General features: G+C 34.9%; 1 protein-coding gene across 4 annotated transcripts in view; it reads right to left on the reverse strand.

The window, feature by feature from the left end:
* Positions 1–15,165, reverse strand: part of RXFP1 (relaxin/insulin-like family peptide receptor 1) — an 85,464-nt gene that overhangs the window by 9,782 nt on the left and 60,517 nt on the right. For all 4 annotated transcript variants that reach the window (XM_006752664.2, XM_015564347.1, XM_015564290.1 and 1 more), the window contains 6 exons: positions 13,900–13,971; positions 13,735–13,806; positions 12,308–12,382; positions 6,763–6,834; positions 4,675–4,746; positions 3,904–3,975 (listed from right to left, as the gene is read on the reverse strand). In XM_006752664.2, the coding sequence (XP_006752727.1) occupies positions 3,904–3,975; positions 4,675–4,746; positions 6,763–6,834; positions 12,308–12,382; positions 13,735–13,806; positions 13,900–13,971 (435 nt within the window). The remainder of the gene's footprint in view (positions 1–3,903; positions 3,976–4,674; positions 4,747–6,762; positions 6,835–12,307; positions 12,383–13,734; positions 13,807–13,899; positions 13,972–15,165) is intronic.

Here is a 15,165-nt window from a genome sequence, read left to right on the forward strand (position 1 = left end):
GGGTGGGTGGGGAGAGATTAACCTGGGGAATTTATATGCATATGTGCAGAGCCCTTGGACACAGACAATAGAGTGATGAAGGCCTGGGTTGGGGTGTAGAGGGGGGTCAATGGGAAAACAAACAAACAAAGGGCACATCTGGAATACTTTTAATAATAAAGGTAAATTTTTAAAAATTTGAATTCATAGAATCACATTGAGAATTTTTTACATAAATTATATGTCAAAGAGTGGTATGTTGTAGCAATTTGTGAGGCATAATTAAAAGTAAAAGGCTCTAGCTAGGAACAAAGAGGTAAATCAGATAGTACAGCAGAATTTGAATGTAGAAAACTTCTGAGTCTTTGTAAAACAACACCTTGAAACAAGAATCATTGATTAAAAGAAGTTTCTCAGGGCAAGTTCTCTTTTTAAGACATTTACTCTAGATTGGACCATTAGTTAGGTGGGGGTGAGGAATAGGGGTGTCCCTGGGGGGTGGTGATTACAGAAAGACGAAAAGAGAGGAAGAATTACATTGAAAAATGAAATGTATAAAAAAAACAAAAAACAAAAGTGGACTCAACAGTTTAGGGATTGAAACAAACTATCTTAACATAATGAAGGCCATATACGAAAGTCCACAGCCAATATCATAGTCAGTGGTGAAAGGCTGGAAGTTTTTTCTCTAAAACCAGTAGTAATAAGACAAGGATGTCCATGTGCATTACTTCTTTTCAACATTGTACTGGAAGTCCTAGCCAGAGCAACTAGGCAATAAAAAGAAATAAAAAGCACCCAAATTAGAAAGGAAGAAGTAAAATGACCTCTGTTCACAGATGACATGATCTTATATGTAGAAAGCCCTAAAGATTTCAAACACACACACACACAAAATACATGTTATAACTAATAAACACATTCAGCAAAATTCCCAAGTACAAAACCAAATGTATTTATATACACTGACAATGAAAAATCCAAAATAAAATAGAAAAGCAATTCCACTTATAATAGTATCAAAAGGATAAAATACTTAGGAGAAAATTCAATATATCGGTGAAAGAATTATATTTTGAAAACAAAATGTTGCTGAAAGAAAATAAAGAGGACATCAATAAATTCTGTGCTTATGAATTGGAAGACTTACACTGTTAAGATGTTACCCAAAGTAATCTACAGATTTAGTGCAATTTCTATCAAAACCCCAATATAGATTACAGAAAAAAAAATATCCTAAAGTTCATGTGGAATCTCAAGGGAGCCTGAATAGCCAAAATAATCTTGAAAAAGAAGGACAAAGTTGGAGGTCTCACACTTCCTGATTTCAAAATGTACTACAAAAATACAGTAATCAAACCATGTGGTACTGGCATAAAGACAGATATACAAGGGTGGGCAAAAGTATGTTTACAGTTGTAATACGAATAGATAATACAATAATCTATAATAATAAAAGTGTAATATGCTAATTAGATCAGACAGCCTAACGCCTTTCCGGATGTCCTTCTGGATGACCTTCCGGACCAAGCCAGGCTGCAAGGGCCAAGGCAAGCCTCTGAGGCTGTGAGAGCCAAGCCCCTTGCACGAATTTCATTCATCAGGCCTCTAGTTAATAAATAATAATATAGGAATAAACTATGTTTCATGTACTTACAATCATAAACCTACTTTTGCCCACCCCTGTGTAGACCAATGGAATAGAGATCCCAGAAATAAACTCTTATGTATATGGTCAAATGGTTTTCAACAAGGGTGTCAAACTGTTCCATGGAGAAAGGGTAGTATTTTCAACAAATGGTGCTGGAAAAACTAGATAGATATCCACATACCAAAAAAAAGACTATAGACCCATAGGTTACACCAGCAATTTTCAACCTGTGTGCCACAAGAATTTTTGAAACATGCAATACCTGACTATTTAGTGAGGGACACTGACTTCTTTTCCCTTAGATTGTCAAATAAAAAATGACAACAGCCAACCTAACAATAGCGGTCTGGTGTGAATGAATCAATAGTACACCTATTTTTTTTTCATATTGGCCAAAAATATATTTTGTGTGTGCCACAGAATTTTAGTAATTAGTTTATGTGTGCCACGAGATGAATAAGGTTGAAAATTGCTGGCTTACACCATTTACAAAATTAACTCAAAGTAGATCAAAGATTTAAATATAAAAGCTAAAACTATAAACTATTGGAAGAAAATCAAGGGGAAAAGGTTCATGACATTGGAATAGGCAAAGATTTCTCACATATGACACCAAAAGCATAGGAAACAAAAGAAAAGATAGAAAAATTGGACTACATCTAAATTAAAAACTTTTGTGCATCAAAGATACTATCAACAGAGTGAAAAAGCAACCTACAGAATGAGAGAGTGTATTTTCAAATCATATCTGAAAAGATTTAATATGTAAAATATATAAAGAACTTCTATAATTCAAGAACAACAATAACAAAACACAATTTAAAATGGGTAAAATACTTTAATATTATAAGTTGTCCAAAAAATATACAAATGCATGAGCAAATTAAAAGATATTAAACATCATTAAACATTAGGGAAATGCAAGTAAAAAACACGAGATCCATTAGGATAGCTATTATTAACAAAATAGGAAATAAAAAGTGTTGTTGAAGTTGTGGATAAACTGGAACTATTGTACACTACCAGTGAGAAAGGAAAATGGTGTAGCCACTATGAAAAAACAGTATGATATTTCCTTGAAAATTAAGAATATAATTTTCCTTGAAAAATTAAGAATATGTGACCTCAGAGTTGATCCAACAACTCTGAGGCTACATATAAAAAGAACTGAAAGCAAGGTTGTTTTTTTTTTTTTTTAAAAATTACACACACACACACACACACACACACACACATATATGTTTTTATTGATTTTAGAGAGAGGAAGGGAGAGAGATAGAGAGGTAGAAATATCAAGAGGTGTCTCCTGCACACTGAGCCTGCAATCTGGACATGTGTCCTGACCTGGAATTGAACCAGTGACCTCCTAGTTCATAGGTCAGTGCTCGACCACTGAACCACAAAGGCTGGGTGAAAACAAGGTCTTTTTAAAAAATATATATATTTTATTGACTTTTTACAGAGAGGAAGGGAGAGGGATAGAGAGTTAGAAACATCGATGAGAGAGAAACATTGATCAGCTGCCTCCTGTACATCCCCTACTGGGGATGTGTCCGCAACCAAGGTACATGCCCTTGACTGGAATCGAACCTGGAACCCTTGAGTCTGCAGGCCGACGCTCTATCCACTGAGCCAAACCAGTCAGGGTGAAAACAAGGTCTTGAACTGATATTTGTACACCCATGTTCATAGCAGCATTACTTACAATAGCTAAAAGGTGGAAACAGCTCAAGTGTCCATCAATGGATGAATGGATAAACATATTATGGTATATACATACAGTAGATTGTTATTGTGAACAATTATATTAATTCATTAATTATAAAATTAAATAAATACAATTATAGAATTAATATTATTATTTAGAAAAATAATACTCAAAAATTCTGACACATGCTACAAAATGGATGGATCTGAAGACATGCTAAGTGAAATAAGCAAGTCACAAAAGGACAAATATTATGATTCCACCTATATGAGATACCCGAGGGAGTCAAATTTATAGACAGAACACAGAGTGGTGGATGTTGGTGTGTGGGGGGATAATGGGAAATTATTGTTAAACAGGTATAGAGTTTCAGTTTGGGGAGATAAAAAAGTCCTAGAGATAGATGGTGGTGATGTTTTTACAATAAAGTAAATGTAGTTAATGCCACTGAACAGTACACCTAAAAATAGTTAAAATGGTAATTTTATGTGTACATATTTGATCACAATTTAAAACATAAAAAATTAAAAATTAAAGAAATGAAGTGACAAAATATCAGTCTTACAATTTCGAGAGCTCCTTTAGATCCTTAAATACATTCGGTGAAAGATGTTCAATCTTATTATTTCTTAAGTCCCTAGGGAAATAATTGAAAAAGTCCTATTATTTTCTTAAGATTTTATTTATTGTTCTATACTTGATTAATAGCACTTTTAACAATGCTATTGATGACTAATATTAATTACTAGAACTCTAAAAGTTTTAAAAAAGGGAGTGACAATCTGTTCCATGCCTCCATACTTTGGGTCTTATTTTGGAATTGTTACTGATTTTAAAAAAGGGACATATAAATAGCTGATTTAATTGATCTCTCTCTTCTATTAATATAGGTTGGGATGTACGCATGGCAGTGTTTAATTTCTTTATGAATCAGAGATTACCCTCTGGTTTCAGAATTAGCAAAGTGAAGTCCCTTTATCTTAATGGTCTCTGAATCCTAACTCTTTAGGAAACTTCAAGACAAATTTGCTGTCCCTCTAGCAGTGGAACAGAGTGGTGTCGGATGTATTTTATTTATTAAATTTACCCTAAATTTATTCTTTTCTCTGCATCTGTTTCCTTTACTTCATTTTCCTCAAATATCTATTTTATATTTTTCATTAACACACATTTTTATATGCTCTCAGAATTCCTTTGTGGCCCAAGGTGTATATAAATTATGCTAGGAAAAGAGATAATAAAGATCTCTTAATGTATAAAAGCATATATACATAGCAAATATGGACTACAACAGTTGGAAGAAAATTTTTATCATTATGTGTTTAATCAAACTTACAATTCATCTAATTGCTGGAGAGGTGCAAAAGCATTTTCTTTTAGGTCATTAATTTTGTTTTCCCCCATTATCCTGAAAGTGAAAAAACAACACACACATTATAGCTTCTTGATAAATGAGTTATTAGAGGAGATGAACAGCCTGCAAAAACAAAGGTAATTATATATAGTGCACTTTTCACATCAAGATAATCTGGAGGAGTATGGTGTTACTCAACCTAATTTTAATCTCAAATTTCCAAATCTTTTAATAATGACAAAAATAAAACATTCCAATTTTAAAGTGAAATGGGGAAGAGCTTTGCAAGGGAAATAGTGAAAATCTCAACTCTTGAGAACAGTCTGAATATCAGACCATGAGAGCATTAGGGAGCTGTTTTAGAGTCACTTCTTCAGCCCACGTAGCATGTCTGTCTAACAAAATATCCCCTAAACAATTATCATTCATACATATTTGGAAGTTGATGTAACTTAGGGTGGAGTTGCTGAAGGAAGTCTAGCTTAAATTGGACCAAGTTAGAGCTCTAGTTTGGGATGCTGAATGATGACCGTAACTCTGGACAATTCAATTCTGCAGGATCTCATGTGGACGAGCTGGCATAAAGGACTAACTCATAGAAAAGTCAAAGGATTCCCAATTCTTTAAACGTTGTGTGACATGCTTGGATATTGGCCTTGTCTCATCCTTAAGTATTTATTTCCTCCAACTACTCCAAACCAGTACCACCTCCTCCTAATATCTCTGGACCAAGAGGAAACATAATTAACATCATGCACAGGTTTAAAAAGCAAACACAAGTAGAACAAAAAAGAAGTTCTAAGTTTTTTGGATATATATTTGATACATATCCAATATGTATCATTATGTGTACCCTCCTGTATACCCCACAGTGGGGATCAAGCTCACAACCTGGGCATCTACCCTGACTAAGAATCGAACCAGTGACCTCTTGGTTCCTGGGTCGTTGCTCAACTGCTAGCCACACCTGGCTGGGTGCAATTTGGTTTCTTTTGGCCAATTAAAGTGAACATCCATACGAACTATTTTGCATGATTAATATAGAGCATCCTGCATCTGAGGACTGCTGAACTCACTGCAGAAGAGTTCAATTATTTCAGTGGCCTGAATCCATTACAATGGGAGGCATAATTGGAGAAAAGTTATTGTTGTTTTAGTGGTAGCTATTGCATTGCCAATACACAGGAGCCCTGCATATTCTAACATGATGGTTTTCAAAATTTTCTATGGTAACCTACAGTAAAAGAAATGCATTTTACTTTGGGACATAATATACAACCACACAATCCAAGATGCTTGAAACAATACATTTAATTATGGAAATTACACTCTGATATTTTTATTCCATTCAATTCAATTTTTTTAAATTATGGTCAGGACATACTACATTACTTTCACCACTCACTTGTGAGTTGCAGCTCACAGTTTGAAAAACATTCTCCTGGAAAAATCAACTGTGTATTAGGCCGCTGTATTTTTATATTAAAGGAAGCCCCAGAATCCTTCACTTTCATGGAAGAGGCAGTGTGAATTTAAAATAGGCCAGAGAGGCATAAGGGTAAACGATACTCAGTAACATTCTAAGCTTTATCCTGGTGTCCACAATTATATACTTAGGTTGTGAACATTCTGCAGTATTTCTAAAACATTTTTGATTATAATTAATCCCCCCTCACTATTTTTGCAGTAATAATTTGCAAAGAGCAAGTATTCTCATAGAGTAAGACTTTTGCTTATAGTGTTTCTCATACTGAGACCCAGGGACAGATTCTTTGTGGTCTCTAAGAATTTCTTTCCACTAAAATGGGTTTTATTTCAGATTGGGAAAAACAGGCCTCAGATAATACAGTGACATTGTGACGATTTATGTCTATTGAGACTCTGTGGTTACCCTTAATTTGAACTTCAGCAATTTTGCCAATGTGCTTCAGTTTCAAAAAACTTCAAGCTGATAGTGAACATTTGCCGTCAATTACTACGCATGTTTATGCTAGCTACTGTTCACAGAAATGATTCATTTTCTTTGTAAAGAGATATAACATTATTTGAGAAGGATAAAACATTACTTACAAAGCAGTTAAACTACTGCAGGAGGTAAAAGTCATATTTTTTAAATTATGGATATGGTTGCCTTCAACATCCCTGAAACATAAAAGATGATAAAGCTAAATTTTAATCATAGACAGAAATAAATTGGTTGAGAATTATTTGCTTTCTAATAAAATCATTTCACATGCTGTTTATTTTATATAGATTCTTACAGGTAGCCACTTACATAATAGCTGAAATAATATTTACATATATTTAATGTTTCTTTTTTCGCAGTTAATTATAAAAATTGTTTGAATCACCATACCTATATCATGTGTTCATATGGGCACATATGTCATTCTGAGAAATGTGAAAAGAATGAGAAGTCAAATTGAAAATCTTTGTTATGGTAGACACTCACTATTAACAGAGATTTCATAGTGGACTGTATTAAGCATCTGTCTAGAGTTACCAATGGCATTTCTCTAAGTGGTGTGACCCTATTCTGCTGCAGCCTGCAGAAGCTGCTACTGCCAAAACAATACTTAGCTTCTACCTCCCTTGCCTAAATACTCCTCAGAAAAAATTTTTCACTAGCTTTTCCCACTATAAATAACATCATTGCTTTATTATATTGCCACACAGGTTTTTACAGAGGAATCCCCACAGGCTATTCTTGGCTGTCCACTCCCAGTTTAGGGATTACATATGGAGGGTGTCCCAAAGAAACACATTCACACTTTAACAGCTGATAGCTCAATATTGAAGATGAAATGCATTTTAATAAACACTGCCTTTATAATTATTCAAAGTATGTGTATATATTTTCTTGCGACACCCTATTGACCCTACTTGAACTCTCCTGCTGCGTGACTTAGTCACTGTCAGGAGCCTGGTCTAAGCAGCTGAGTTTGTCAGACTGTTTATGCTTTATTATTCCCTTGTAGTTATCATGAAAGTACTCTTTTATTGTTTGGTTTACGGTGAATGTTTGCAGACCCTCAGAATTAGCTGAGGGTAGGGATATACTTTCAAAAGTAAATGCTGATTCTTAAATCTCATCAGTACCAACACTGAGTTTACTGGTCACCCTATAACATAGACCTAGAGGGACAATCATGACGCAAATATATGAGCTAAAGTGTGACACAGCTACTAAAATCTGTAAGGGAAACATGCGTAGCAATAATAGAAGTGCGATATTCTGTGGGTTAGGCTACATCTGGGAGAGTTAGTTTTATTTTGGGCACTGCAATAAAAAATAGATATTGACAAATCAAAGTATCTCTGTCAGATCTGGGTGTAAGGGATCTAGAAATCAAGTCATTTGGAAAAAAGGGCGTATTTATTTATTATTATTTTTTAAAGTATATTTTTTTGTTTATTTCAGAGAGGAATGGAGAGGGAGAGATAGAAACATCAATGATGAGAGAGAATCATTGATCAGCTGCCTCCTGCACGCCCCCTACTGGGGATAGAGCCTGCAACCCAGGCATGTACTCTTGACCAGAATCAAACCCAGGACCCTTCAGCCGATGCTCTATCCACTGAGCCAAACCAGCTAGGGTGAAAAGGGTGTGTTTATAATAGAGAAGAGTAAAACGAGAGATATATTTGAAGTGAGGCTGTAGAAGATATAGGGTTTTCTTATGTTGTATCAGGTTGCAAAATTAGATTTACTGGTTGAAAGACACAAAACATTTTAAGTTTAAGCTCGCCATCTATGGTGTTCAGAGAAGCAACTTGTCTCACTATAGATATTTTACAGAGGTAGTACCATAACTCAAGAATTGTGTAGAAGGGATTTGTGTACTACATGGAATACAATACTCTAGAACAGCGGTTCTCAACCTGTGGGTCGCGACCTCTTTGGCGGTTGAATGACCCTTTCACAGGGGTCGCCTAAGACCATCCTGCATATCAGATATTTACATTACGATTCATAACAGTAGCAACATTACAGTTATGAAGTAGCAACGAAAATAATTTTATGGTTGGGTCACAACATGAGGAACTGTATTTAAAGGGCCAGAAGGTTGAGAACCACTGCTCTAGAACATTCTTTTAAAGAAAAATTATGTTCTTAAATTGGAAACTAAGCACTTATAGTCATTAGGTTTGGCCAAAGCTTTGGCCTTTCATAATATTTATTGCTGTTCCATGAATCTACCACTAGGTGGTGATGCTCTCTTAAGCCTCAGAAAATATCCTTAGGTGATATTAGCTACTTATGAAACTTCAAATTAGGGACTTTTGATTACACTGCTAGTTTTATTTAATTTTAAATTTGTTTTAACCTTGAGTTGTAAGTTGGCTTTGGCTTTCTTCCTACAATTAGAGGTTTTGGTCCTTGACATGCAGGGATCTGGTTTGCAGCATACATATTAGCTGAAGCATCCAAACCTGCTTCTTGTTGTCCAGCTCCTAGCTTTTAGGGAGTTGAAAAGAGTGGTTTTGTTGTTGTTGTTGGTGGTGGTGGTTTGTTTGTTTAGACCACTTTTCCAACTTGATGAGCCTCTGAATCAAATCATTTCATTTTTCTCTTTATACCAGGGAAAAGCCTTTGACTTTCTGCCCAACATCTATAGACTCACCTGTAAGTGCACCTGGTCTCTTTCTAGTCTCAGAGGAAGAGATAGCCCTTCTCCTGTTTTTAGGCCAATCCCTCCATATGTTTTCTCAAGTTTGGTTTGTGTATGTCCTAAAATATATGGTCAATTTCAGTGAATGCTCTTTGGGCATTCTTTGTTTGCAGTTTTATATCTATTAGGATTTGGTGCAGATACATATAACAGAGACCTAACTATAACCGCATAAATACGTAAGGAATTCTTTTTAAGAAAAAATAATCTAGAATTAGGCAGTCCAGAGCTAGTATGGCAGTTTTACAAAGCTGTTAAAAACCCAGATCTTTCACATTCACTGTTCACATGTCCTAGTCTTCATGGTCCAAGATAATGCTTGGCCATAATATCCATTTGTTCTAGATAAGGAAGGAAAAGAAAGGTCTGCCTTTTTCTCTTCAAGGAGATTTCCCAGAAGTGCCACACTATACTTTTTCAGCCTCATTAGTTAGAGGTTAGTCATGTGGATAGCTCTAGATGTAGGGAAGTTTTGGAAGGTAGTGTTTTGACTGGGTACATTCCTGTCCCAAATAAACCAGTTCTGTTATTGAGAAGGGACTCTGCAGTTTGATATACATCAATTAGAGTTAACTTATTAAGTATGTTAATAGTTCTCCATATCCTTGTATGCCCAACCTGTATAGTTTATTTGTAATTCATATTATGTTCTTGAAATTGAGCCATGTTGATTGTAGTAAGGTTAGTTCCTTTATTTCATTGCTCTGTGTGTATCACATTTCCATCCTTTTCCACGTCTTCCAGTACCTTGCTCCATAATATAGCTTCCCTGTTTTCTATATATTCAAATTATATATATATATAGCTTCTTCAACCCATATATAATCTTGCTCACTCTTATCTCAAATTAAAAGTTTACTTCACTCTCTTGATATTTAGTTCACCTTCCTTCAGCTATTGCCCATCTGTCCATATGCTTATTTATTACCTATGTTGCTTCCTTTGAAAATTTCTCTACCTTTACTATAATGTTTACAGTTTTAAAAATTGCTTTGAAAGAGCCATATTAAAAGTTTTAATCTGTTGTCTGTCATATATTTTGCAAGCATATTATCCTGGGCTATCATATGTCTTTTTATTTTATGTGTATTTTTTCACTAAATCAGAGTTAAACTTATTTATTTATTTAGGCCAACACATCGATCAGATTTTCTAGTTTATACTTGCTAAATAAAAGTTCATGGGCAAGGTAAAGATATTACAATTATTTTAAAAGACATACATACTTATTAAGTAAAAATTATTACTAGCATTAAAACAGGGTAACAGTCACTATCAGGAATGTACATGGAATGAGTTGTTTGGCTAGCTAAAACTTAAACATTTTAAAAGTCCATTTTTTAGTAATAAATCTTAATAATTTTTATTTTTATCTGAAGTGATATATAGCTGTCTTTTTTAAAGCAAAGGGAAAGCTTAGTATCTCCCATATTTGCTTCTGGTCTCAATGCATGATTCCTTCATTGCTAATTTACTTATGACTAAGTTTGGATTACTGAGCATGGTTAACTATTAATGTATTGATCTGAGCCAAAATTCAATTACAACACAGGATATTAAACTTAATTTGCCCTTTCCATAATGACTACACCAAGATGCCCTCTGGACCAAGTCATGATTTCTGAGATATTTACCTTCCCCTAAATAGTTCCAAACTATAGTATGTTTGAATTACTATGTCTGCTTTTTATAGTACCTCTCCCTCCTGCTTTATTATCAGGTTGATAGTTGTCACTTCTTACAAAAATAGTTTCTTACTCTAACTTTCCCCTTACTTTTTGTTTTTCAAATCCTCAACCATGGATCTCATTTTCCATTTATCTTTAGAGAGAGTGTGGAAGAGAAGCCGGGGGAGGAGAGAGAGAGACACATTGATGTGAGAGAGATACTTTGACTGGTTGCCTCCTGAGAGTCCCTACCGGGCCCTGGAATTAAACCTGCAACCCGTGTACATGCCCTTGACTCGAACCTCTGACCTTTTGGTCTGTAGGTCGACAGTCTAGCAACTGAGCAAAACCAGCCAGCGCTTCTTCCCCCTTATGTTTTTTTTTAAAAAAGATATATTTTTATTGATTTCAGAGAAGAAGGAGAGAGAGAGAAACATCAATGATGAGAGAGAATCATTGATCCGTTGCTTCCTGCATGCCCCCTACTGAGAATCAAGCCCACAACCTAGGGTTGCCCTTGACTGGAATCAAACCCAGGACCCTTAATCTGAAGGCTGACACGCTAACCATTGAGCAAAACCAGCCAGGGCTTCCCCCTTACTTTTAATTTGGCATTTTAAATCTACTTTGGGCTTAGAATTAAAGAAAAATTTGAGAATTTCCTACATAATAAGAAACAGAGTGAGTTTTCATATGGTACTGTATTTGACATTTATTGATCAAATATTTCAATTGTTATTTTGGTTATTTATTTCTTCATTTTACCTGTATTTTAATAGGAAAATTTAGAGGGTAATTGAGTTCTGAATAGTGGAGTGATATTTATTACAACAATCAAAGCTATTTGGTAACACATTTCATGGAACATATTCTATTGTGATTAGACTTCAAAATTAAATTCGAAGTAGCACATTTTCACTATGCAGAATTTAGAAAATTTAGTCTTTTTGTACATATTAATAAGTGGATAGGTCAACAGGGAAAAGGGGGAGATATTATATAGATGCTATGCCATCCCTTCTGTCTTCTTTCTGCCTCCAAGTGTTTTTGTTTCTTTGCTTGTTGTTGTTGTTTTTGAGATGTTTTATTTTGGGGCGAGTTTAGAGGAGTTAGTTTGATGATGGGGATGTTTAATAACAAAATCATGTTAAAGTCATTTGAGGAAATGTGATATGACATTAACAATTTACCATTTTACAAAACCTAATACCCAAACGAACCAGGCAAAACGAGAAAAGTTAGTTGACTTCTTTAAGAAAAGACAGAGGAACTTACAGCCAAGTCAGTCTTGGCATGTGCTGACAAAGAGGTCTGTCAGGCAAATGGGTGAGGACATTATTCATCAGGTCTCTGAAAAAGAAAAGAAATTTTAAAAAATCACATTTTTTTCTAGTTATTTTATTTAACTTAAGCCAAACATGGTATTATCATTATTCTTATGAAACCATGGAAATCTGTTAATTTAGTTGTTTTCTTTATTTTTGTCCTGTGTTTTATACTTCATTGCTTGTTAGTGGTAAAATTAGATAAATAATATCTGTCATATGGAGGAAGCAGTAATGTTAGTAACTAAAAAAAAAAAAGCCAGTGCCTTTCAACAGTGGGCAATAAAAAGGAGGTGATATTATTTTTAATTAAAATGTTTTTATTAACTTCAGAGAGTAAGGGAGAGGGAGAGATAGAAACATTAATGATGAGAGAAAATTATTGAGCAGCTGCCTCCTGCACGCCCCCTACTAGGGGTTGAACCTGCAACCCAGCATGTACCCTGACTGGGAATTGAATTGTGACCTCCTGGTTCATAGGTCAACGCTCAACATAGGTCTGAGCCACGCTGACCAGAAAGGAGGTGATTTTAAATGAATGTTATTTTTATTTACCAAGATTAACATAAGGTAGTAATGGTATGCTTAAGAATATTTCAATAAAATACCACTGTGAGTATGTATTCAGTTTTGATGGGCTCAAATTGTAGAAGACAGAAAAATCTTAAAAACGGTTAAAACTACAAAATAGCCTTATAAACTATAATTAAGTAATGGTTTTTAGTTGTAAATCCTTTTTTAGGGTTTTACAATTCCAAACTTAATGCTGTTTAACTTAAAGCAGTAATTTTTTTAAAAAAAATGATGTAGATTTATCGTTTACATGGAACAAACTCACTGAAAAATATAAAATCATTTTTATATTTTGTTGTGCATTTGGAAAGTTAGTATCACTAAAGTAAATACTTTTCCATAAACTTTCAACCTATTATTCAAATAAGAGATAGAATGAGAAATAATGCCACAGTTGATAATATGGAAAATTATAAAAATAAAAAGTAGAAATAAATCAAAATATTTAACATTTAAGCATACCCCCCCCCAAAAAAACCACACCAAAACACTAATAACAAAAAAAAACCAAAACAAAAACAGAATAGGAACTATAGGAAGATTACTTTTACCTCCAAATATTTTTGTTTCTCATTCTTTAAAAAAAAATCTTTATTGTTGAAAGTATTAGATATGTCCACCTTTTTTCCCCCATCGACCCCCTCCACTCTGCACAGCTCCCAGACTTTCACCACCCATGTCTGTGTCCATGGGTTATGCACATATGCATAATCTCTCCCCACCCCACCTTCCTTCTGAGAAACAGTAATCTTCATCCATATATTTTCTTTTAATTAAAATATTTGCTTTAATTTTAGTACTTACAAGAGTATAAGAGAATTTAGTCCATAAAATGTTAGTGGGGAAATTTGACTGAGGTGATTATCATCAATTATCCTGCCAGCCAGAAGGGAAAAAAAAATCAATTCACTTATACAGTTTTAGAACATAAAAACCAATACCATAAAATGCCACATAAATTAAACGTACAGCCATTCTAATCTGTGGAGATCTTCAAAAACACCAGGCTTCAAGAAGGTTATTCTGTTGTTACTAAGATGCCTGAAAAAGAAGAAATGACCACAGTAAAATTGGTATTCCTGATATTTTATAATAAGAAAATGAAACACAATAATCATACATCTTAAGTTTTTTTTTTATATACTCTTCTCATCAAGCCATTTCCCTGGCTTTGGATCTAAAAGTTCTTTATCATTTATGTTTTTATGTCTAGTTTTTAATTCTCTCACAATCAATCAATAAACCAATCAGCCATGTCTTCATTCATCTATTCATTTATTCATCAAATTTTTTTGAGCACCTACTCTATGGCTTTATGATAAGCATACCATTTATTTCTTTGAAGGGCCTTGAGTCTCAAGGGAAAGCAGCATGTGAATAGGTTATTGCAGCAACGTAGGGGAGAGGCGAGAAGTGCACCATGCATGTTACTCTGACAATGCAGAGGAGAAAGCACCTGGCTTTGCTGGGGTTGGGGCTGCAGAGCATGAAAGAGTGAGGAAGCAGGAAGGCTTTACAAAAGGAGGCACGATCGAGAAGAATCTTAGACGAAGACATGTCATTCACAAAGCAAAGAATGAGTAGAAGTTATTCTAGTTAGAAGAGATTGCTTATGCAAAGGCAAGAAGAGAGTGACTAGTGAAGGGATCGCCAGATAATTCAGTGTGGCCTCCCCATGGAGCTGTGAAGACAGTTAAGAGATGCACCTGGGAGGCAGGCAGGAGGGAGGCATGTTCTGGTTAAAAGGACATGGCATGTCTTGCTAAAGAGTTTGACCCCACCATACTTCCCCAACCTCTCACACTTTTACAGAGTAAATCCCCTCTCGTCTATATTGATCTCCTCTTGCCATGTTTATTTCTAGCTCAATTGCTTTAGTGCATCAATACCCTGCTCTGAGTCTGCTGCAGTTTGATTCCTAGCGTTACTTATTTATAGTGTAACCTTAAGCAAGCAATTAACTTACGAGAGCCACTACTTCTTCAACTCTGAAATGGAGATAATATTAGTGCCTGCTCCTAAGGGTTGTTGTAACATTTGAGGCAATGCATGGCATCAGCACTGGCAAGTCACAGTACTCAGTAGATATTATCCTGTATAATAAAAGGGTGATATGCAAATTGACCCTAACAGCAGAATGACTTGGAATGACTGGTCACTATGACACACACTGACCATCAGGGGGCAGACGCTCAATGCAGGAGCTGCCCCCTGGTGGTCAGTGCACTCCTACAG

Source organism: Myotis davidii, unplaced genomic scaffold (assembly GCF_000327345.1).
Source record: "Myotis davidii unplaced genomic scaffold, ASM32734v1 scaffold50, whole genome shotgun sequence".
Lineage (NCBI taxonomy): Eukaryota > Metazoa > Chordata > Mammalia > Chiroptera > Vespertilionidae > Myotis > Myotis davidii.